This window comes from Heterodontus francisci, chromosome 5, assembly GCF_036365525.1.
Source record: "Heterodontus francisci isolate sHetFra1 chromosome 5, sHetFra1.hap1, whole genome shotgun sequence".
Taxonomy (NCBI): Eukaryota; Metazoa; Chordata; class Chondrichthyes; order Heterodontiformes; family Heterodontidae; genus Heterodontus; species Heterodontus francisci.
The window spans coordinates 95,163,437-95,185,346 of record NC_090375.1 but is presented as its reverse complement, the minus strand read 5'-3'; the positions used below and the strand labels follow the sequence as shown (position 1 = coordinate 95,185,346).

Genomic DNA, 21,910 nt, shown 5'->3' with positions numbered 1-21,910 from the left:
ATAATCAGAGGGTTAGATAGGGTGGATAGTGAGAGTCTTTTTCCTCGGATGGTGATGGCAAACATGAGGGGACATAGCTTTAAGTTGAGGGGTGATAGATATAGGACAAATGTCAGAGGTAGTTTCTTTGCTCAGAGAGTAGTCGGGGCGTGGAACGCCCTGCCTGCAACAGTAGTAGACTCGCCAACTTTAAGGGCATTTAAGTGGTCATTGGATAGACATATGGATGAAAATGGAATAGTGTAGGTCAGATGGTTTCACAGGTCGGCGCAACATCAAGGGCCGAAGGGCCTGTACTGCGCTGTAATGATCTAAAAAATAAATTTATAAAGGGTCAATGCCTCTGTTAAAATAGCGGGGAGAGAAATTTCATGCTGATATATTAAACATTCATGTGCTAATATTAACAGCATAATTTCAGGGATAATATCTGCTAAACACTGCATTTAAAATATGTGGCCAATTTCCTTGTTTTCTAACCTGTAAATAATAAAAAGGCTTACTGAGCTGATCCTGGACTTCCTGTGGTTTGCCACTTTAACTGCTGCAACCATTCATTATCTAGGATTTCCTTCTATATCCTACTATTTTCCAAACAAGCCCGGTGCAAACTTTGGTGCTCTTCAGTTACTTGGCTTCAACAATTTCACATCTGTGCTGTCTCCCTAACTTTTAAAACAGATTCTACCATTCACAGTCCATCGCTTTCCTTTTCATTCTGTAGCTCTATAACTTGCACTTTAAATGTCTTCTCACATACCTGACTTGCATCGTCTACTTCCTGTGTCTTAAAATCCATTTGCAGGCTACTGAAACCATTAATAATTGATTGAACATATCAGCTAGGCTCTTTTGGTAAGTCTCCTGCCTCTGGGTCAGGACACTGTGAATTCAAGCCCCTCTTTAGTACATATCTAGGTTGACACTTCAAGACTGAAGGAATGTTATATTGTCAGAAGTGCTCTCATTCAGATGAGATGTTAAACTATTGAAGACCTTATCTGCCTGTTCCAGTTGTTTAGGAGGACCTAAAAGATCCTTTGCAACTCCTGTAGAGCAGGGAGTTTGCCCAGTCTCATGGTCAACATTCCTCTCTCTACCCTCACCACAGATATAAGCATTTTCTTACGATCAATTGTTTAAGTTCAGATTCTGGGAAACTGGAGTCCATGTTTACACTGTAAAGAACAACTTGTATTTATATAGTGGAATAAAATGTCCCAAAGTGCTTTACAAGAGAGTTTTAAGGAACATTTGGCACTGAGCCACGTATGGTGATGTTAAGGCAGATGGCAAAAGCTTGGTCAAGGCAATATATTTTAAGGAGCATCTTTAAGGATGAAAGAGAGGTAAAGAGCTGGAGATATTTAGGGATGGAATTCCAGAGCTTAGGGCCTAGGCATTTGAAGGTACGGCCACCAATGATGGAGCAATTAAAATCAGGGATGCTCGAGACCAGAATTAGATGAGTGCAGATATCTTGGAGAGTTGTGGATCTGGAGGAGATTACAGAGATAGGAACGGGTGAAGCCATGGTGGGACTTGAAAACAAGGATGAGAATTCTAAAATCAAGGCATTGCCTGGGAGCCAATGACGGTCAGCGAGCACAGGGGTGAATGGGACTTGGTGTGAGCCAGGGCACAGGCAGCAGAATTTTAGACGATGTCAAGTTTATGGTGGGTAGAATGTGGGAGGCCAGCTAGGAGTACGTTGGAATAATCAAGTCTAGAGGTAACAGAGACATTAATGAGGGTTTCTGCAGCAGATGAGCTGAGAGTTGGGTAAAGTCAAGGAGGTGGAAATAGATGATCTAAGTGGATGCAGATATGTGGTTGGAAACTCGGGGTCAAATGTGACACGGATGTTGCGAATGGTCTGGATCAGCCTCAGACAGTTGCCCAGGAGAGGGATGGAGTTGGTAGGTAGGGAACAGAGTTTGTACTGGGGAGAGAAGACAATGACTTCTGTCTTCCCAATGTTGAATTGAAGGAAATTTCTGCTCATCCAGTACTGCATGTCAGACAAGCCGTCTGATAATTTAGCAACAGTGGAGGAGTCAAGGGAGGTGGCAGTGAGGTTGTCAGTGTATATGTGAAAAGTGACGCTGTGTTTTCAGATGATGTTGCAGAGGGGCAGCATGTCCATGAGAAATAGGAGGGGAGCAAGGATAGATCCTTGGAGGATACCAGAGGTAGCGGTGTGGGAGCAGGAAGAGAAATCATTGCAGGTGATTCTCTAGCTACAATTAAATTGATAAGAATGGATCCAGGTAAGAGAAGTCCCACCCAGCTGGACGACAGTGGAGAGGTGGTGGAGGAGGATGATGTGATCAACTGTGTCAAAGGCTGCAGGCAGGACGAGAAGGGATACTTTACCTTTATCACAGTCACATTGAATGACAATTGTGACTTTGATAAGAGCAGTTTTAGTACTGTGGCAGTGGCGGAAACCTGATTGGACGGATTGAAACATGGAGTTCTGGGAAAATTTGAAAACCATGTTTCCTTATTATTCTGGCAGTCTGAGGGCTGGATATTAACTTGGAGGCAGTTGTGAGGGGGTGGGAAATAGCGGGGGGCGATGGACTTTGATGTCGGGAAACTCGGAAGAACAAGTTTCCCGCAGGTCCTGCAGAATTCAACTGCAGGGCCTGATTAGCATTTTTTAAAATCTTCGTTTCCCGGTTGCAGCCAGCCAAATGGAGGGTGCAGCCAGGGACTAGAGAGGAGCGGAAAGGCTGGGGTTTGGAGTGAGATGGGATGCCGAAAGGAAGATCAGGGTCTGGAGTAGGGGAGAGTTTGGGGGTGGGGAGGTTGGAGCAAAGGGGAAGATCGGATGCTTTGTATATGAGATTGGAAGGTGGGTGTCCGATGGTGTTGGTGAAACTGGTAAACTGGATGCAGCAGTTAAGTGGAAAGGCATTTACCTGTTGGATCCAGGCGTCCTCGCCTCCCTTTAGCTGCCCGAGGCCCAGAAAACGTGGATGGCCAGCATTAAATTTAAAATGGTAGTTAGATATCAGGCTGGCAGCTTCATGATATCATAATATTTATGCCTCCAGCCACCTCTTCCTCTCCCACCCACCATCCATTCAACCAAAAGTGAGCGGGTTGGAGTTGGGATTCAGATTTTTAACACTTGAAAATTCCAGCCGACCCAAATCTCCCATTTTTTGGGGGTTAAAATTCGCCCAGTAGAATTAGTTTTTTGTGGGTTTATGATTCTACTAGCAGGATAATGGAGCTGGATTTAGCACTGTAACCACCTGGAGCTGGCTGCCCAAGACCTTGGAATCACTCATTTTGCTCAGATTCATCTCATTGTTGCTTGCGGGACCTTCTGCAAAATAGCTGTTGCTTATGTTAATTTGTCTTTCTGTTTCAGATGCTGACTAACCTGTTCTGAATTCCCTGCACTTTGTTTTTATTTGAGTTTTTGTTTCCCCATATATCTTAACTAAGTAAGTTTCTTCATTGTATGTTGGTATTAATGTTGTAACCACTGTAAATCTTAATGATTAATTCCTCAGGAGGGAATGGGGAAAGTTGGGCCATGGTCCGATGCACAACAGTCACTCAGCAACAGTAGCATGGCAACAGGAAAATGGAGAGTGCCCTCTTATAAAGATTATTTGGACTTATTCAGAAGCCTGCTGGACTGTGGGAAAATGAAGGTGAGTTAAGGTTATAGTGTAGAACTCTCCAACACATCTCATTCAAGTTTGATACATAATTCTTTACAAAAAAGAATACTTCAGGATAAGGCCTTACAGTGGTTTTATATTAGGACATTAATTTCAAAATATACCGCTGTCTCTTTTATTTAAACACAAAATTATTTACAGGTGAAATGAAAAAGAAATATATCATTATGATCAAGGACCCCATTTCCCCTCTGAGGCTTGGCGAGAAAGCTTGAAACTGCTTTGCTTAGATTTAGCTTGAAATGTTCTGGGCTACTTCACTTGACCTTTTTCAGTAACATAGGCCGGAATTTTACACCGCCCCCAGCATGTTGGATGGTGGCGTGGGGGCGACGTGAAATTGAGCGGCAGGCCTACCCGTCCCACCTCTGCCTCCAGACAGGTTTATGGCGGTGGGAAACGGCCCGCCCGCCCGAGGCCAATCAAGGCCCTTAAGTGGTCACTTAACGGCCACTTAAGGGCCCTTGCCCACCTCCAGGGGTATTTTACCCGTGGCAAGCGGGTGTGCTGGGGACGTGAAAAGCCACCCAGCGATAGCTGCCAGCCTTTCCGCGCCCAGGTGGGGGGGGCATGGCAGTCGGGCACAGGGTGCACGATTGAGGACCGCCCCCGCCTCCCAACCTACCCCCAGGACCCAAGACACACCCCCTCCCTCCAAACGACCACTCCAGCTTCACCAGGGAAGGACCGATCCCCCTGGTGAGGCATGCCCCTACTTACCTTCCCTCCTCGATCCATGGCTTTGGCTGGGCTGCAGTCCGAGCAGTGGCCACCGCTCCCGGTGGCGCTGCTGGGACTAAGAGCTGCCGGCCCACTGATTGGCCGGCAGCTCACTGAGGCGGGACCTTCTCCCTCAAGTGGGTGGAAGTCCCGCCTCGGGACAGTTAAAGCCTGGGGACCCGTAAAATACGGGACTGATCCCCGAGCTAGGTGGAAGCAGGTTCACCTCCGACTTTCATGTTGGAGTCCAGCTCCCGTCCATCCAGTGTAAAATTCCGGCTATAGTGAGAATGGTGGCCTGTGAAGGGAGGAGAGTTTAAAAAAAAATGCTTTCAAAATATATTTAAAATATATCCATTGTAGTGTATCTTTGAGGTAAATATATTCAAAGGCAAAGCCATTGCAATAAAATCTCCAGCTTTCCAGATATATTCATCTCTGGCCAAGAGAGCTATTAAGCAACATGATTCCTTGTGTCTGCCACTTTGTGACAGGCATCAGGAGATGTGCAAGACCCTGGGTTCACTCACCTTCTGATTTTCAGAAATCTTTAAAGCTAAACTGTACCATGGAGAAAAACATTAATGGTGTACAAAACAATATTACACTTGCACCTCCCACATTCCCTTCATTGTTAAAGCTGTCTCCAAGAAATTTGGTTGTTTCTTTTTTGAGAAACACTTTTTTTCACACCACCTCACAACCCCCTGGAGATCTATAAAACCCAAGTTTGTAGGTCTGCATATATTGCTTCTACGCAGAAGCTGTACTAGCACCTCTCAATCTTGGACATGACACAAGCAGAAGTTTATTGCCAGATAGATGATCTATCAGGTATCTAAACTTCCTATGCTTCTAACTCCAGCCTTAAGCCATCACCTTTTAACTCCAGTCTTGCTTTTATCAGTGCCGTTGTTGTCTTTGCACGTCTCTCGTTTCTTCCAAGTTTCAAATACTGAATATTTCTTCACCTTGATCCTGCTCACTGTTTCCGAGAAACCCCGTGCTTCCCTAAATGTTTCACTGGCTTCTAAAATCCAAGCTTATAAATCATCTAATCACTACACCTTTATCTTGTCTTCCCTTCTACTCTTCTTAATCTTGGTGATATTCTGTCGAATAGTTTTGGCTGTTCAGTTAGACAGAAATAAAAGGTATCACGAAAAAAATGCATTTTCTTTTCAGGGACAGATAAAAGTAAAATAATCATAAAACTGAGAAATATAGCAGCATTCTGCTGAATAGTCATGGTTAAAATTGTGGAGTGTATAAGGCACTGAATGCTGAAAAGACCAGGATCTCATGTTCCGGGAAAAAATATGAGGTTTTGAATGTTTTATATTTTAAGGAGTCTGGATTGGTTGATGAGACGTTCCAGATGTTTGATTCACCCTTGAAATCTTTAAATCGGCTGCTGTATGATGAGTTTATTAAATCAGTGCTCAAGATTATTGAGAAGTTGGATCTGACAGTGGACAAACAAAACCAGAATGAAGAAGAGGTATTACATTTTTGCCTTTCCTATGTGATTTCTTTGACCCGAGATTTGATCAGTGGAAATGTAATCAGCTATATTGAATTGTTGTTTTTCTTCACAAAGTAGCTAAAACCACAATGCTTTGATCTCATCATCCATAGAAGAGCTTCAGTGATTTATTTATTTATTATTTATTTCGAGATACAGCACTGAAACGGGCCCACCAAGTCTGTGCTGACCATCAACCACCCATTTTATACTAATCCTACATTAATCCCATATTCCCTACCACATCCCCACAATTCTCCTACCACCTACCTACACTAGGGGCAATTTACAATGGCCAATTTACCTATCAACCTGCAAGTCTTTGGCTGTGGGAGGAAACCAGAGCACCCAGCGGAAACCCACGCAGTCACAGGGAGAACTTGCAAACTCCACACAGACAGTACCCAGAATTAAACCCGGGTCCCTGGAGCTGTGAGGCTGCGGTGCTAACCACTGCGCCACTGTACCGCCCAAATTAGTGTTACTTTGCATTATCACTGTGTAGTTTAAAGATGGGCACAGTTACAGTATAGATCACTGTTTCACATCACTTTCTAAAATGTCAAGTGCCATCTGTATATGATATAAACTCTTAAAAATGTAATGTCATAGCTGATACATAAAATTGTATTTTAATTTGATAATCGTCTATTTAAAAATCATGAAGTGGTCTAATGATTAGCTGCAAAAGCTGGTTCAGAGCTTAAAGAGTTTATTAAAGGAGGTTTCATGAAATGAACTTCCTTGTTTGCTTTGCAGGGTTCAGGTGACATCAGCAGTAGTATTATAATCCCTACATCTGATCCAGCAGCAAACCTGCAGCCGACTAAACCAAAAGATTTTACTGCCTTATTCAATTTAGTAGAATTCTGTGGGTAAGTGTGCAGACTACTTAATGAAATGGCACAAAATAAGTCTGTTTAATTATTTTTGAATAAAAATATTATCTGATAAGTTATTGTGACCTAAAAGTTTGTTTCTTTGCAGCTGTGGACTTCATTACAATTATGAATCTGCCCTTTGAAATCACCACTCTGATAAATTCTCTAAAAAAAATTAAATATTGAATATGTTTCAAATTCAGAAAATAGATAGACATTGCTAATGGTGACTTTTGGATCCTGTACATTCTATGATCAGCCTTGGCTGTCTTCTGGTTGGTCTGCTAAGCAAGCTGCCACAAGTGCAAATGTATTTCTTACTGTCCCTGGTGAAGTATAGTAGGTTCACATTGTTCAAAGTGAGAAGAGCAAAGAACCTTAACCTAAACTAAGCTTAGATATGACTTGAGAAGTCGACCATCAAAACTGCCTGACTCTGCACCATGATCTGAAATGGGTCTATGAGCAGAAACATTTATGTGATTGCATTACACGATGTGTTGCATGATCACACGTCATATCACTAACACTTGAACATAAAGGGTGGCACAGTGTACAGTATCCAAAACCCATCATTAGCAATATATATCTACCACCTGACTTTAGAACTTGTTCAATACATAAATACTGTCTGGTGAATTTATCCCAGAGTGATGACTTCAAAGCACAGGTGCACAATTGTGTCTGTGAGTAAAACCTCTTAAAAATGTTATTTGCATTCATTATCTTCTTGCAATATTTGAAGTTTCTTTTTTCTGCTTCCCTTCAACAAAAAAATTGTCTTTTAAATCAGACAATTGTTGTTAGAAAAGCACACAGATTTCTTTGAACAGTGGGTATATCGATTTGGACATGAGCTCATTCTACGATCAACACAATTTCCCCTCGTCAGTGGATTCTACAAACTTCTGTCAGTTACAATGAAAATAGCCCAAAAAATTAAATATTTTCAGGTAATTAAACTATATACACTTAATTTTCTTTCTCCTCTGTTTATGTTTATCATTTTGCATAAAATCCTTTTCCTTGTCTGAGAGGGGAGACCTCCGCCAAGGTCACGTTCAAGACTGTTGCTGTATCGTATATTAGAACAATCTAGGGCAACTCACCCATTAGTTTTTCTTGGGAGGAATCCTAATCTTTGCTCAAACCCTCTTATGGTCTGAGTAAACCAAGGAAGTTGCTTCAAGCAAACATGGGTCTCTGTTGTTGCTCTAGTCTTTAGCTCCAAGATAACATTTGAATAAATGACCTATTTTTGTGAATTATTTAAATTCTTTTAACTTTTGTAAAATTTGTTCCATCAAGTGTTCAGTACTCTTTTGGGTAAATAAATTTCTCCTGAATTCCCAATTGGACTTAGTTTCTATCTTATATTTATGACCTTTTAGTTCTGGACTCCCCTCACAAGTGAAAACACTTTCTTTAAGCCTATCCTAACAAACCCTTTCAGTATTTTAAAGACCTCTATTGGGTAACCCTTAAAGAAAAGAGTCCCAGCCTCTTCAGCCATTCCTGTAAAGTATATCCTCCCAGTTCTGGTATTATCCTTGAGAATTTTTGTTGCACTTTCTCTAATGCCTCTAGATCCTTTCTATAATATGGGGACCAGAACTCTGCACAGTTCTCCAAATGTTACCTAACCAAGCTTTGATATAACTTCTCAGCTTTTCGGTTCTATCCTTCTAGAAGTGAACCCCAGTGCTTGGCTTGCTGTTTTATGGCCTTATTAACCTACATTGCTACTCTTAGTGAGTTCTACATCTGTACCCTGAATTCCCTTTCTCTTATATTCCATTCAGACTCTTATTATCCAAGCAGAATGTCCCTTGTTCCTCCTACCAAAATACACCACCTTACACTTGCGTATATTGAAAAATCATTTGCCAATTATATGTCCATTCTGTGAATTTATTAATGTCCTGTATTTTGTCACATTCTTCCTTTTATATTAACCAGAGCTGCTAATTTGGTGTCATCTGCAAATTTTGAAATTGTACTTCCAATTCCTGAGTCCAGATCATTAATGTAAATTGTGAACTACAGTGGTCCCAGCACTGATCTTTGTCAAATACCTTTTGCCAGACTAAATAGCTGTACTTAACCCCCTACTCAGTTTTCTGTTTTGTAGCCAGCTTGCTATCCATTGTGCTACCCTGACTCCACATGCTCTGGTCATAGTCACAGAATCATTACAGTGCAGAAGGAGGCCAATTCGGCCCATCGTGTCCACACTGGCTCTCTCAGAGCAATTCCCTCAGTTCCATTCCCCTGCCTTCTACCCATAACCCTGCACATTCTTCCTTTTCATTTAAGTGTCTAATTCCCTTTTGAATGCTTCAATTGAAACTGCCTCCACCACGTTCTCAGGCAGCGCATTCCAGATCTTAACCACTTTCTGCGTGAAAAAGTTTTCCTCATGTCGCTTATGCTTCTCTTTAAGGGATAAAGCAAGCGACTGATGTGCATGCTGTTTTTCTGTTTTTGTTATTGCTTGGATTTCTGATTATAAGGGGAAAACTGTGTTTTGCCAGGGTGTTAGCACCAAAACTCGAAAACAGTATCCCAAGAACTCAGAAAAGTTTGCCTGCTTTGCGTTATTTGGGAAGTTTGGAAAGGAGGTAAGTATTATCTCAAATGCTCTTGAATATTTTTGAACTAGAAAAAAATGAAATTGGTCTATGGAATTTGTGTACAGTTTGCTACTGATGATTCAACATTTTTTGCACTGAAAAAATCGTAAGTAAAAATGCAGCAGAGTGGGAATTTAGTCCTTAAAATACAACATAATCAGATAATTTGAAGCAACTTTGATTTAAGATTAGACTGCATTTACAGTAATTAGAATAATGTCAGCCAAAAAACTGAACATAAATTATTAGTAGCTCTTAAGATCAGCTTGGTTTCTTGCCACAGTTGTTAACTTGAATCGTGTCCTGGTTATTTGACCCCACGCAATTCTTTTGTAAGTAAAAGCAGAAGTTTTCTATCTTGAAGAAACTTTAAGATATTTGTTATGATGGTGTATTTGTTAAATATAATCATATATATTAGCATAAATATATATTTAAGTCATCACAGTAAGTGATGCAATATCATTCAGTTCTCCTGCACAGTTAGCACGTGTAAGCTGAAGCAACAAGAAGTTTCCATTAAAGCTCTGTGTTCAACCTCTGTGTCTACCCTTCAGCTTCGTTTGTGTGAACCTAGAAAGAGAAAAATTTGAGCAACAGGTGAAGCTAGCTGTTTCACGCTGCTACTATGTAGTAGCAACACGTGGTGTTCGCCACTAACAGGATGCTGCTGTCAAGCCAAAAAGACATTCTGCCTACCTCACAAATGAGTAATGTGAAGTATGAATTTCAATGCCAGTGTGATGCTAGGTATATAGGCTGTACGTCCCAAAGACTGGCAGATCGTATCAAACAACATGTCCCTTCCGCTGTTCGCAATGGCAAGATATGGGCTTTACCCAACCAGCCCATGCTTGTAAAACTCAGAACGTAGTGTCCAACGTTAGATGTGATTCTGCGATTGGACAACATTTGCCAAATAATCTACAGTGTGCTAAGAATTACGCTGACAACCAATTTAAGATTGTCAGTAGGGCTCGCAGTGTGGCGCATTTGCGCGTCCTGGAAGCTACATATATAAATACACAAGGCCCTGTTCTTTGCAGACAGAAAGAATATGTACAAACATTGTGCCTGTTTCATAAGAACATAAGAAATAGGAGCAGGAGTAGGCCACTCAGCCCCTCAAGCCTACCCCTCCATTCAATAAGATCATAGCTGAATGGCTGATCACGGTCCCAGGCCTCAACACCTCTTTCGGGCCTGCTCCGCCTAACTCTCGACTCCCCAAGATTTCAAAAATCTATTTCAGCTGAACAAAATAAGTGACAGCCATTCGCTGGTTCATTCTTCAGGGCAATGCCTTGACCAAGAAGAGTCAAGCTGCCTAGTTTAAATTTCAAACAAAGCCTGGCAGTTAACTGTCAGTCACTGTAAACTGATGCATTCTCCATGGCAACGCCTCTACCAATCAGAGTTCATTTGTCAACCAATCAGCACTCTCTTCTCATGTAATATAAGTTGTTGTTTTCCCTTACATTGGTTATTCTTGCGGATTGTCCTGATGAGTGCAAGACGAAAAGCTTCAACAACATGTCTCATTTTCAGCAATACTCAAGTTCTGTACTACCAAATGACTAAAAGAAATAATACAGCAATTTATTTGGTATGGATTACATGTTGTTTGTTAGAAGCAGCAGCTTGATGGGCCAAATGCCATTTTCGTTTTCATGCTGTTCATTCTTAAAAGTATGATTGCTGGGGATCAGGCACCAAAATTATAAGGTTACCGGTCTTCGAGAAAATTAGGTTATCGACCAAAATGATGGAAAGATGAATTTGTTAGGGATGAGCTCTTTATAAAATGAGGAAATTTCACATACTGTTGTTCAGGAGCCATATTTCCTGTCTTCCATATAAAGCAGGAGGAATTACATTTTGAATTTTAGTTTAAGAAAAAAGGGAAAACCTTTATGACCTCGAGTATGGCTTCACTCAATGTCACCAAATGTTGTGAGTGACCTTCGATATGTTTCTTTCAATCTTGGGGTAGGTTGGTTAAAATTCAAGCACCGTCTGGGATTTTAACTAAGTAAAAGGAAGTGGAATGCTTGCTAATTAATAGTATTCTTTGGAGCAGATTGTCTTGATATGTTTCACGGAGAAATGTTGTATGACCTTTTCCTAACTGTTAATGTGTATATTTTTAATTTGATAAAATGCCTGTAAGGATTGATTGCATAATGATTTAGAACTTGCACTTTATCACATTATTTGTTACAGGTAGCGATCAGAATGAAACAGTACAAGGATGAGTTACTGGCTTCCTGTCTGACTTTTGTGCTGTCTCTACCACATGACATAATTGAACTTGATATCAAGATTTTTATTCCTGCATTGCAGGTTAGTATATTTCCCAAGTCAAATCCTGTTTTGATTTATAATACTTTCCAGATCGATGTTTAATGTCCGCTTTAGTTGCTTATATTCTGGAGTTTGGCTTTTCGCTGCTTAAAATAAAGTGTTCTGTATCTCTTAAAAACTTGTATTTCAGCCTTTTTTTTTATTTTAGAGATACAGCACTGAAACAGGCCCTTCGGCCCACCGAGTCTGTGCCGACCATCAACCACCCATTTATAGTAATCCTACACTAATCCCATATTCCTACCACATCCCCACCTGTCCCTATATTTCCCTACCACCTACCTATACTAGGGGCAATTTATAATGGCCAATTTACCTATCAACCTGCAAGTCTTTGGCATGTGGGAGGAAACCGGAGCACCCGGAGGAAACCCACGCAGACACAGGGAGAACTTGCAAACTCCACACAGGCAGTACCCAGAATTGAACCCGGGTCGCTGGAGCTGTGAGGCTGCGGTGCTAACCACTGCGCCACTGTGGCGCCCTCTATTTCATTTTGATCAGTTTGTGTGTCTATTTCTGTAACTTAACTATATATCTCGGCATACACTTTGCACCATTTGACTTCCTGTTGTCAGGCTTTTGTCACACTTTTGTTCATCACATTTTGCCATTATAAATTCTATGTTGTCCTTTATAATGGATCACACTGGGCTACTCCTAACACAATTATCTGGCTTAATCACCTGAATGTAAAATTATAGTTGTTGCTTTACATCTACATCAGCCATAAAAAAGAGAGTACAGATTGGCTCTGATCTGTTCTCCTAAACACTGCTTCCCACCCCCATTCTTTGTCTACTGTTGTCCAACACTTCCTTGGTTTTGCAGCCTATTGTTTCCAGACCTTCCCACTTAGCAGCCATGTTGGGCTGTTAAATTATTGTTCCAGCTGCAATGAAGGGATTAGACAAGATAGCGAGTCAAATTACCTGGTTCAATGAAGAGTGCAGGAGGGAATGCCAGGAGCAGCACCAGGCATACCTCAAAATGAGGTGTCAACCTGGTGAAGCTACAACCCAGGACTGCATGCATGCCAAACAGCATAAGCAGCAGGCGATAAACAGAGCTAAGCGATCCCATAACCAACGGATGAGATATATGCTCTGCAGTCCTGCCACATCCAGTCGTGAATGGCGGTGGATGATTAAACAACTAACAAGTATCCCCATCCTTATTGATTGGGGAGCCCAGCACATCAGTGCAAAACATAAGGCTGAAGCATTTGCAACAATATTCAGCCAGAAGTGCAGAGTGAATAATCCAACTTGGCCTCCTCCTGAAGTCCCCATCGGCACAGATGCCAGTCTTCAGCCAATTCAATTCACTCTGGGTGATCTCAAAAAACGACTGAAGGCACTGAATACTGTCAGGGCCCATAGCCTTTGCAATATTGCGGCAACAGTACTGAAGACCTGTGCTGCAGAACTGGACGTGCCCTTAGCCAAACTGTTCCAGTACAGCTATAACACTGGCATCTACCCGGCAATATGGAAAATTGCCCAGGTATGCCCTTGACATGAAGGCAGCATTTGACGACTGTATGGCATCATGGGGCCCTAGCAAAACTGGAGTCAATGGGAACTGGGGAAAACTCACCGCTGGTTGGAGTCATAAGGAAGATGGTTGTGGTTATTAGAGGTCAATCATCTCAGCTCCAGGACATCTCTGCAGGAGTTCTTCAGGGTAGTGTCCTAGGCCCAAACGTCTTCAGCTGCTTCATCAGTGACCTTCCTTCAATCATAAGGTCAGAAGTGTTCACTGATGATTGCACAGTGTTCAGCACCATTCGCGACTCCTCAGATACTGAAGCAGTCCATGTAGAAATGCAGCAAGACCTGGACAATATCCAGGCTTGGGCTGATGTGTGGCGTGAATGTTACTTGCCACTTAAATGCCAGTCAAATAAGAGAGAATCTAACCATCTCCCTTGACATTCAATGGCATTACGATTGCTGAATCCCCCACTATCAACATCCTGGGAGGTCACCATTGACCAGAAACTGAACTGGAGTAGTCATATAAATACCATGGCTGCAACAGCAGGTCAGAGGCTAGGAATCCTGCGGCGAGTAACTGACCTCCTGACTCCCCAAAGCCTGACCACTATCTACAAGGCACAAGTCAGGAGTGTGATGGAATACTCTCCATTTGCCTGGATGGGTGCAGCTCCAACAACACTCAAGAAGTTTGACACCATCCAAGACAAAGCAGCCCGCTTGATTGGCACCCCATTCACTCCCTTCACCACCGATGCACAGTGGAAGTAGTGTGTACTATCTACAAGATACACTGCAGCAATGCACCAAGGCTGCTTAGACAGCACCTTCCAAACCCATGACCTCTACCACTAGAAGGACAAGGGCAGCAGATGCATGGGAGCACCACCACATGCAAGTTCCTTTCCAAGCCACACACCATCCTGACTTGGAACGATATTGCCGTTCCTTCACTGCCTCTGGGTCAAAATCTTGGAACTCTCTTATTAACTGCACTGTGGGTGTACCTACCCCAAATGGACTGCAGCGTTCAAGAAGGCAACTCACCACCGCCTTCTCTAGGGCAATTAGGGATGGGCAATAAATGCTGGCCTGGCCAGCGACGCCCACATTCCATGAGCGAATAAAGGAAAAAAAGAGGAGGCGTTCTTGTACTTTTGTTCGCCTATCTCCTGTTGCATTCCAAGAAGTCCAGACCAAATGTAGTCATCAGGTGATGTGTGTTAAGAGTACAGGGGGTTAATTGCATCAGGGTGCACGGACTTAATTCAGTCTGTGTTTTAAAGTCATGCATTCTGTCCATATATTTATAGCCCACTTAAAATTCCTGTATCCACATTCCTGTATCTGGCTCTTTATGCATCCCTTGTTCCCTTCATACGGTTCACTGATTTATTTTTACTTGTTCCATTCTTTGCTGAGATTGATTCATTTGATGAGATTTGTCCTACTGTCTAATTCATTGGCCATAAAGTTAAGTCAGTTGCACTAAGAATGTCACATCTAGCTCACCATTTAGTTCCCATGATTCTTCGGGATGAAACAAAAAATGATTCTGAAGTAATCTTCACAGTATTAAGAAAAATTTCTCCGGACAATTACAGATGCGAGGGATATCAGTATGTTGTAATTAAATCTAAAGAAATATCAAGTTCAAAATCTGCAAAGGACACCAAATTGGGGGATATAGTTAATGCCGGGGAAAACTGTGACAAAATACAAGATGATATTAATAAACTTCAAGAGTAACCATGTAATTGGCAAATTAATTTCAATATGGGCAAGTGTCAGGTGTACATTTTGTTTGAAAATCGAAGGAGAATATATATCCTTGGATATGACACCTTGATATTCAACCCCTTTTCCACCCCCGCCAAACGATGGGCGGGAGAGGGTTGTTGGCGGGGGCGAGGGGGCAGGAGTGGGAGAAATCATGTAGAGGTGGTGATTGAAACGCTGAGGTGTGGAACGCAACACCAACCTGAGGTGTCCAAGTGGCCACAAAGTGAGTGATGTTTCAGCATTCCTCGTGGGTCAGGAGGAGCTGGACTGTTTCCACTGAGGCCTTTGAGGCCACCCAGCCTCGATCCTTCCTCTTTTTCCTTTTCCTTTTTGGCCTCCTTGTCTCGAGAGACAATGAGTAAGCGCCTAGAGGTGGTCAGTGGTTTGTGGAGCAGCGCCTGGAGTGGCTATAAAGGCCAATTCTAGAGTCACAGACTCTTCCACAGGCGCCGCAGGTGAAGCTGGTTGTCGGGGCTGTTACACAGTTGGCTCTCTCCTTACACTGCTGTCTCTTTTCCTGCCAACTGCTGAGTCTCTTCGACTCGCCTCTCTTCAGCCTCGCCTTTATAGCTGTCCTCCAGCTCTGGCCATCACTGGCAACTGGATCCCACGACGTGGTCAGTGTTGCAGGACCTCATGTCGCGTTTGCAAACGTCTTTAAAGCGGAGATATGGACGGCTGGTGGGTCTGATACCAGTGACGAGCTCACTGTACAATACATCCTTGGGGATCTTGCCATCTTCCATGCGGCTCACATGGCCAAGCCATCTCAAGCGCCGCTGGCTCAGTAGGGTGTACGTGCTGGGGATGTTGGCTGCCTCGAGAACTTATGCATTGGAGATATAGTCCTGCCACCTGATGCCAAGGATTCGCTGGAGACAGTGAAGATGGAATGCTTCTTCTGAAGACTTAAACGTGTGAGAGCGCAGCAGTGAGAAGATGATCCCATACAGTGTGGGTGCGAGAACACAGCCCTGTTTCACACCATTCAGGATAGGAAAGGGGTTTGATGAGGCACCACTATGCGGAATTGTGCCTTTCATATTGTCATGGAACGAGGTGAGGATACTTCGTAGCTTTGGTGGATATTCGATCTTTGCTAGTAGTCTGAAGAGACCACGTCTGCTGATGAGGTCAAAGGCTTTGGTGAGATCTATAAAGGCTTTGGTGAGATCTATGAAGGCAACGGAGAGAGGTATCCGTTGTTCGCGGCATTTCTGCTGCAGCTGGCGAAGGGAGAACAGCATGTCAATAGTGGATCTCTCTGCTCAACAGCAGCACTGTGCCTCAGGGTAAACATGCTCAGCCAGCTTCTGGAGTCTGTTTAAAATGACACGAGTGAAGGATTTCCCCACTGTGCTGAGCAGGGCGATTGCACAGTATTGTTGTAGTCACCGTGGTCACCCCTGGTTCTTATAGAGGGTGATGATATTGGCATCGCGCATGTCCTGTGGTACTGCTCCCTCATCCCAGCACAGGCACAGCAATTCATGGAGTGCTGAGAGTGTAGCAGGCTTGGCACACTTGACTATTTCAGGGGTAATGCCATCCTTCCCAGGGGCTTTTCCACTGGCTGGAGAATCGATGGCGTTACTGAACTCCGATTTTGTTGGCTGTTCGTTCAGCTCATCCATGACTGGCAGAGACTGGGCTGCATTGAGGGCAGTATCAGTGACATCATTTTCCCTGGAGTACAGTTCTAGTGCTCCACCCAGCGGTCCATTTGCTTGCGTTGGTCAGTGATCGTTTCCCCTGATTTAGATTTGAGGGGGGCGATCTTCTTGGTTGGCCCAAAAGCTCTCTTAATGCCGTCATACATTCCTCTGATGTTGCCGGTGTCGGAGGCCAGCTGAATACGATTGATTAGGTGTTGCCAGTAGTCATTTGCACAGCGCCTGGCTGTACTTTGCTTGGTTCTTCTGGCGGCTTTAAGTGCTAAGGATGTTAACTCGCTGGTGGCTTTCTTGTAGTTCAGCAGTGCAATGCGCTTAGTGGCTATGACAGGTTCCATCTCTTTAAAGTGAGATTGAAACCAGTCAGCATTCTGCTTCTCTCGTTTGCCAAAGGTGGTCATTGCTGAGTCATAGATGGCGTCTCTGATGTGGGCCCACTTGGTCTCTGCATCCCCTGCAGAAGTGTTTTGAAGGGCTTTTTCAAGTGAATTGAGAAATTTTTGTGACAGCTGTGGGTAAGAAATTCTGTTAGTGTTGATGCGTGGATGGCCATTCAACTACTTTGGTTTCAGTCTAACTTTGCTGCACACAGGCCACCAACCACTTGCCAGGGACTGTTTGCATGGGTCTGGATCCGTGGCTGCAGCTCTGGTCGCAGGTATTCCTCCTGCTTGCTGCCCAGGCTGTCCATTTAGCAGGCTGCCAGACAGGAGACAGAGCTACAATATGTTAATGAGGCCCTGCCATTAAGATCCCTGTCTTGCTGGGTTCTTTAGTCTTACCCGTACCCTACCTCCCCATAAAAATTGGGGCCCAAGTATCTACATGAGTTAGAAGAGGTACATACGTCTTCTTCTTTGGCCTTCTTGTCTCAAGAGACAATGGGTGAGCGCCTAGAGGTGGTCAGTGGTTTGTGAAGCAGCACCTGGAGTGGCAGATGTACAAATCACTCAACGTAGCACTGCAGCTTAATAAGGTCATAAAAAAGCGCTGGGGTTCATTCTAGAGGGATAAAATTGAAAAACAGAGAAGTTTTGTTAAGTTTAAGAACATAAGAAACGGAACAGGAAAAACCATACAGCCCCTCGAGCCTGCTGAGCCATTAAATAAGATCATGGCTGATGCCTGACATCAATTCCACTTTCCTGCCCAATCCCCATATCCCTCTATTTTCCCCAAGAGTCCAAAAATCTATCTCAGCTTTGAAATATACTGAACGAGCCCCATGTGGTAGAAAATTCCAAAGATCCACAACCTTCTGAGAGAAGAAATTCTTTTTCGTCTCAGTCTTAAATGATCGGCTCCTTAACTTGACACTATACCGCCAGTTCGCAGCTGTTAAGTCAGGAAAAACGGCCTGTCAGGATCTACTCTGTCAACCCCCCTCAGAATTTTGGGTGTTTCGATGAGATCGCTTCTCATTCTTCTAAACGCCTAAGAGTATAGGTCCATTCTACTCATCCTCTCCTCATAGCACAGCCCTCTCATCCCAGGAACCAATTTAGTGAACCTTCACTGCACCACCTTCAAGGCTAGTATATCCTCCTTTGGATAAGGAGTCCAAAACTGTACACAGTACTCCAGGTGTCAACAAAGCATTGTACAGTTGTATATATTTGTATAGAACCTTGGTAGACCACATTTGAGGTACTGTGAACAGTTCTGGTCTCCAGAAAGGATATAGAGGCACTGGAAAAGATGCAAAAAAGATTTAGTAGACTGATAATGGAACGAGAGATTGAACAGGCTGGGGTTCTTTTCTTTATTTAAGACGAAACTGAGGGTGGCCTGATAGCAGTCTTTAAGATTACGCAAGGGTTTGATAGGGTAGGAGCATAGGAGCAAGAGTAGGCCATTCAGCCCATCGAGCCTGCTCTGGCATTCAATTAGACCATGGCTGATCATCTACCTCAACGCTACTTTCCCGTGCTATCTCCATATCCCTTGATGTCTTTAGTATTCGGATATCTATCGATCTCTGTCTTGAGCATGCTCAATGATTAAGCTTCCACAGCGCTCTGGGGTAGAGAGTTCCAAAGATTCACCACCCTCTGCGTGAAGAAATTCCTCCTCATCTCAGTCTTAAATAGCCTACCCCCTTATTCTGAGACTATGTCCCCTGGTTCTAAACTCACCAGCCAGGGGCAACATCCCATCTACATCCACCCTGTCACATTCTAAGTTTCAATGTGATCACCTCTCATTCTTTGAAACGCTAGAGAACACAGGCCCAGTTTCCTCAATCTGTCCTCATAAGAATCCCACCATCCCAGGGATTAGTCCAGTGAACCTCTGTTGAACTCCCTCTATGGCAAGTATATCCTTCCTTAAATGAGGAGACCAAAACTGTACACAAACTGTGCAGACTCACCAAGGCTCTATACAATTGCAGCAAGACTTCTGTACTCAAAACCCCTTGCCATGAAGGCCAACATACCATTTGCCTTCCTAATTGCTTGCTGCATCTGCATATTAGCTTTTAATGACTCATGTCCAAAAGGGTCTCGGTGTCCTTGCTCATGAACGCTTCCCAACCTCTCACCATTTAAGAAATACTCTGTCTTTCTGTTTTTTCTACCGAAGTGGATAACTTCACACTTATTCCCATTATATTCCATCTGCCATGTTCTTGCCCATTCACTTAGCCTGTCCAAGTCTCCTTGAAGCCGCCTTGCATTCTCCTTACAACTTACATTCCCACCTAGTTTTGTGTGATCAAATTTGGAAATATTACACTTGGTCTCCACATCTAAATCATTTATATAGATTGTGAACAGCTGCGGCCCCAACACTGATCCTTGCAGTGCCCCACTAGTAACAGCCTGCCATCTTGAGAATGACCCGTTTATTCCTACTCTGTTTTCTGTCTCTTAACCAATTCTCAATCCATTGCAGTATATTACCCCCAATCCCATGTGCTCTAATTTTGTTTACTGACCTCCTGTGTGGGACCTTATCAAACGCCTTCTGAAAATCCAAATACACCACATCCACTGGTTCTCCTTTATCTATGCTACAAGTAACATCCTCAAAAAACTCTAACATGTTTGTCAAACATGATTTCCCTTTCATAAATCCATGTTGACTCTGCCCAATCTTATTTTCTATAATAAAAGCAAAATACTGCAGATGCTGGAAATCTTAAATAAAAACAAAAAATGCTGGAAATACTCAACAGGTTTGGCAGCATCTGTGGAGAGAGAAGCAGAGTTAAAGTTTCAGCTCAGTGACCTTTCATCAGAACTGGCAAAGGTTAGAAATGTAATAGGTTTTAAGCAAATAAAGTGGGGGTGGGACAAAAGATTCCAAAAGGGAAGGTGTTGATAGTACAGGGTCACAGAGAATAACTGACCAGAAGGTCATGGGGCAAAGGGTGTGTTAATGGTGTGTTGAAAGACAAAGTGTTAGTGCAGAGAGGGTGTTAAATGACCGAAAAATGAACAGCCCTGGCCAAAAGCACAAACATGAAAAAAAAGTGGGCATGCACATGGTAATAAAAAATGAACGATGAAACAAACTAAAATAAAATGAAAATATAAAATAAAACTAAAAATAAAAAAGGGAGCCAGTCATGCTCTGAAATGATTGAACTCAGTGTTCAGTCCGCTAGGTTGTAGCGTGCCTAATCGGTAAATGAAATGCTGTTTTTCGAGCTTGCGTTGATGTTCACTGGAACACTCCTTTCAAGTAAATCGCTGCTTCACTTGAAAGGAGTGTTTGGGGCCTTGGATAGTGAGGAGAGAGGAGGTAAATGGGCAGGTATTACACCACCTGCGATTGCATGGGAAGGTGCATGGGAAGGGGACGAGGTGTCAGGGGTAATGGAGGAGTGGACCAGGGTCTTGCGGAGGGAACGATCCCTTCGGAATGCGGACAGGAGAGGGGAAGATGCGTTTGGCAGTGGCATCACGCAGGAAGTGGCGGAAATGGCGGAGGATGATCCTTTGGATGTGGAGGCTGGTGGGGTGGAAAGTGAGGACAAGGGGAACCCTGTCGTGGTTCTGGGAGGGAGGGGAAGGGGTTAGGGTAGAGGTGTTGGAAATGGGCCGGACATGGTTGAGGGCCCTGTCAACCACAGTGGAGTGGGGGGGTGGAATCCTCGGTTGAGGAGAAAGGAAGACATATCAGAAGCACTGTCGTGGAAGGTTGCATCATCAGAGCAGATGGAGAAACTGGGAGAATGGAATGAAGTCCTTACAGGAGGCAGGGTGTGAAGAAATGTAGTCGATGTGGTCTTATAATGAATATTATTAGACAGCCTATCCCCGGAGATGGACAGAGAAGTCAGGGAAGGGAAGTGTCGGAGATGGACCATGTAAAGGTGAGAGAAGGGTGGAAATTGGAAGCAAAGTCTATAAAATTTTCCATTTCGGGGCGGGAGCAGCAAATGGCACCGATACAGTCATCAAGGTACTGGAAAAAGAGTCGGGGGAGGGGTCCTGAGCAGGACTGGAACAAGGAATGTTCGACATATCCTACAAAAAGACAGGCATAACTAGGACCCATGCAGGTACCCATAGCAACACCTTTTACTTGAAGGAAGTGAGTGGAGTTGAAGGAGAAGTTGTTCAATGTGAGAACAAGTTCAGCCAGGCGGAGGAGGCTGGTGGTGGATGGGGACTGGTTGGGCCTCTGTTCAAGGAAGAAGCAGAGAGCTCTCAAACTGTCCTTGTTGGGGATGGAGGTTGTAGAGAGATTGGACGTTCATAGTGAAGAGGAGGCGGTTAGGGCCAGGAAACTGGAAATTGACAAAATGATGTAGGGCATCAGAAGAGTCATGGATGTAGGTGGGAAGAGACTGGACCAGGGGAGAAAAGATAGAGTCAAGATAGGAAGAAATAAGTTCAGTAGGGCAGGAACAGGCTGAAACGATGACTCTACCAGGACAGTCCTGTTTGTGGATTTTAGCAAGGAGGTAGAAGCGGGCTGTCTGGGGTTGCAGAACTGTAAAGTTGAAAGCTGTAGAGAGAAGCTCTCAGGAGGAGATGAGGTCACTGACAGTCCTGTGGACAGTAGCTTGATGTTCGGTGGTGGGGTCATGGTTCTGGGAGAGGTAGGAAGAAGTGTCTTGCGAGTTGGCGCCCAGCCTCTGCAAGGTAGAGGTTGGTACGCCAGACAACAACAGCACC

At 43.6% G+C, this 21,910-nt stretch overlaps 1 protein-coding gene across 4 annotated transcripts in view; it reads left to right on the top strand.

Annotated features, from left to right (window-relative positions):
* The window catches only part of prkdc (protein kinase, DNA-activated, catalytic subunit), a 283,563-nt gene that overhangs the window by 34,306 nt on the left and 227,347 nt on the right, over positions 1-21,910 (top strand). For all 4 annotated transcript variants that reach the window (XM_068031803.1, XM_068031802.1, XM_068031801.1 and 1 more), the window contains exons 15-20: positions 3,531-3,674; positions 5,773-5,925; positions 6,709-6,824; positions 7,624-7,783; positions 9,365-9,451; positions 11,687-11,806. In XM_068031803.1, the coding sequence (XP_067887904.1) occupies positions 3,531-3,674; positions 5,773-5,925; positions 6,709-6,824; positions 7,624-7,783; positions 9,365-9,451; positions 11,687-11,806 (780 nt within the window). The remainder of the gene's footprint in view (positions 1-3,530; positions 3,675-5,772; positions 5,926-6,708; positions 6,825-7,623; positions 7,784-9,364; positions 9,452-11,686; positions 11,807-21,910) is intronic.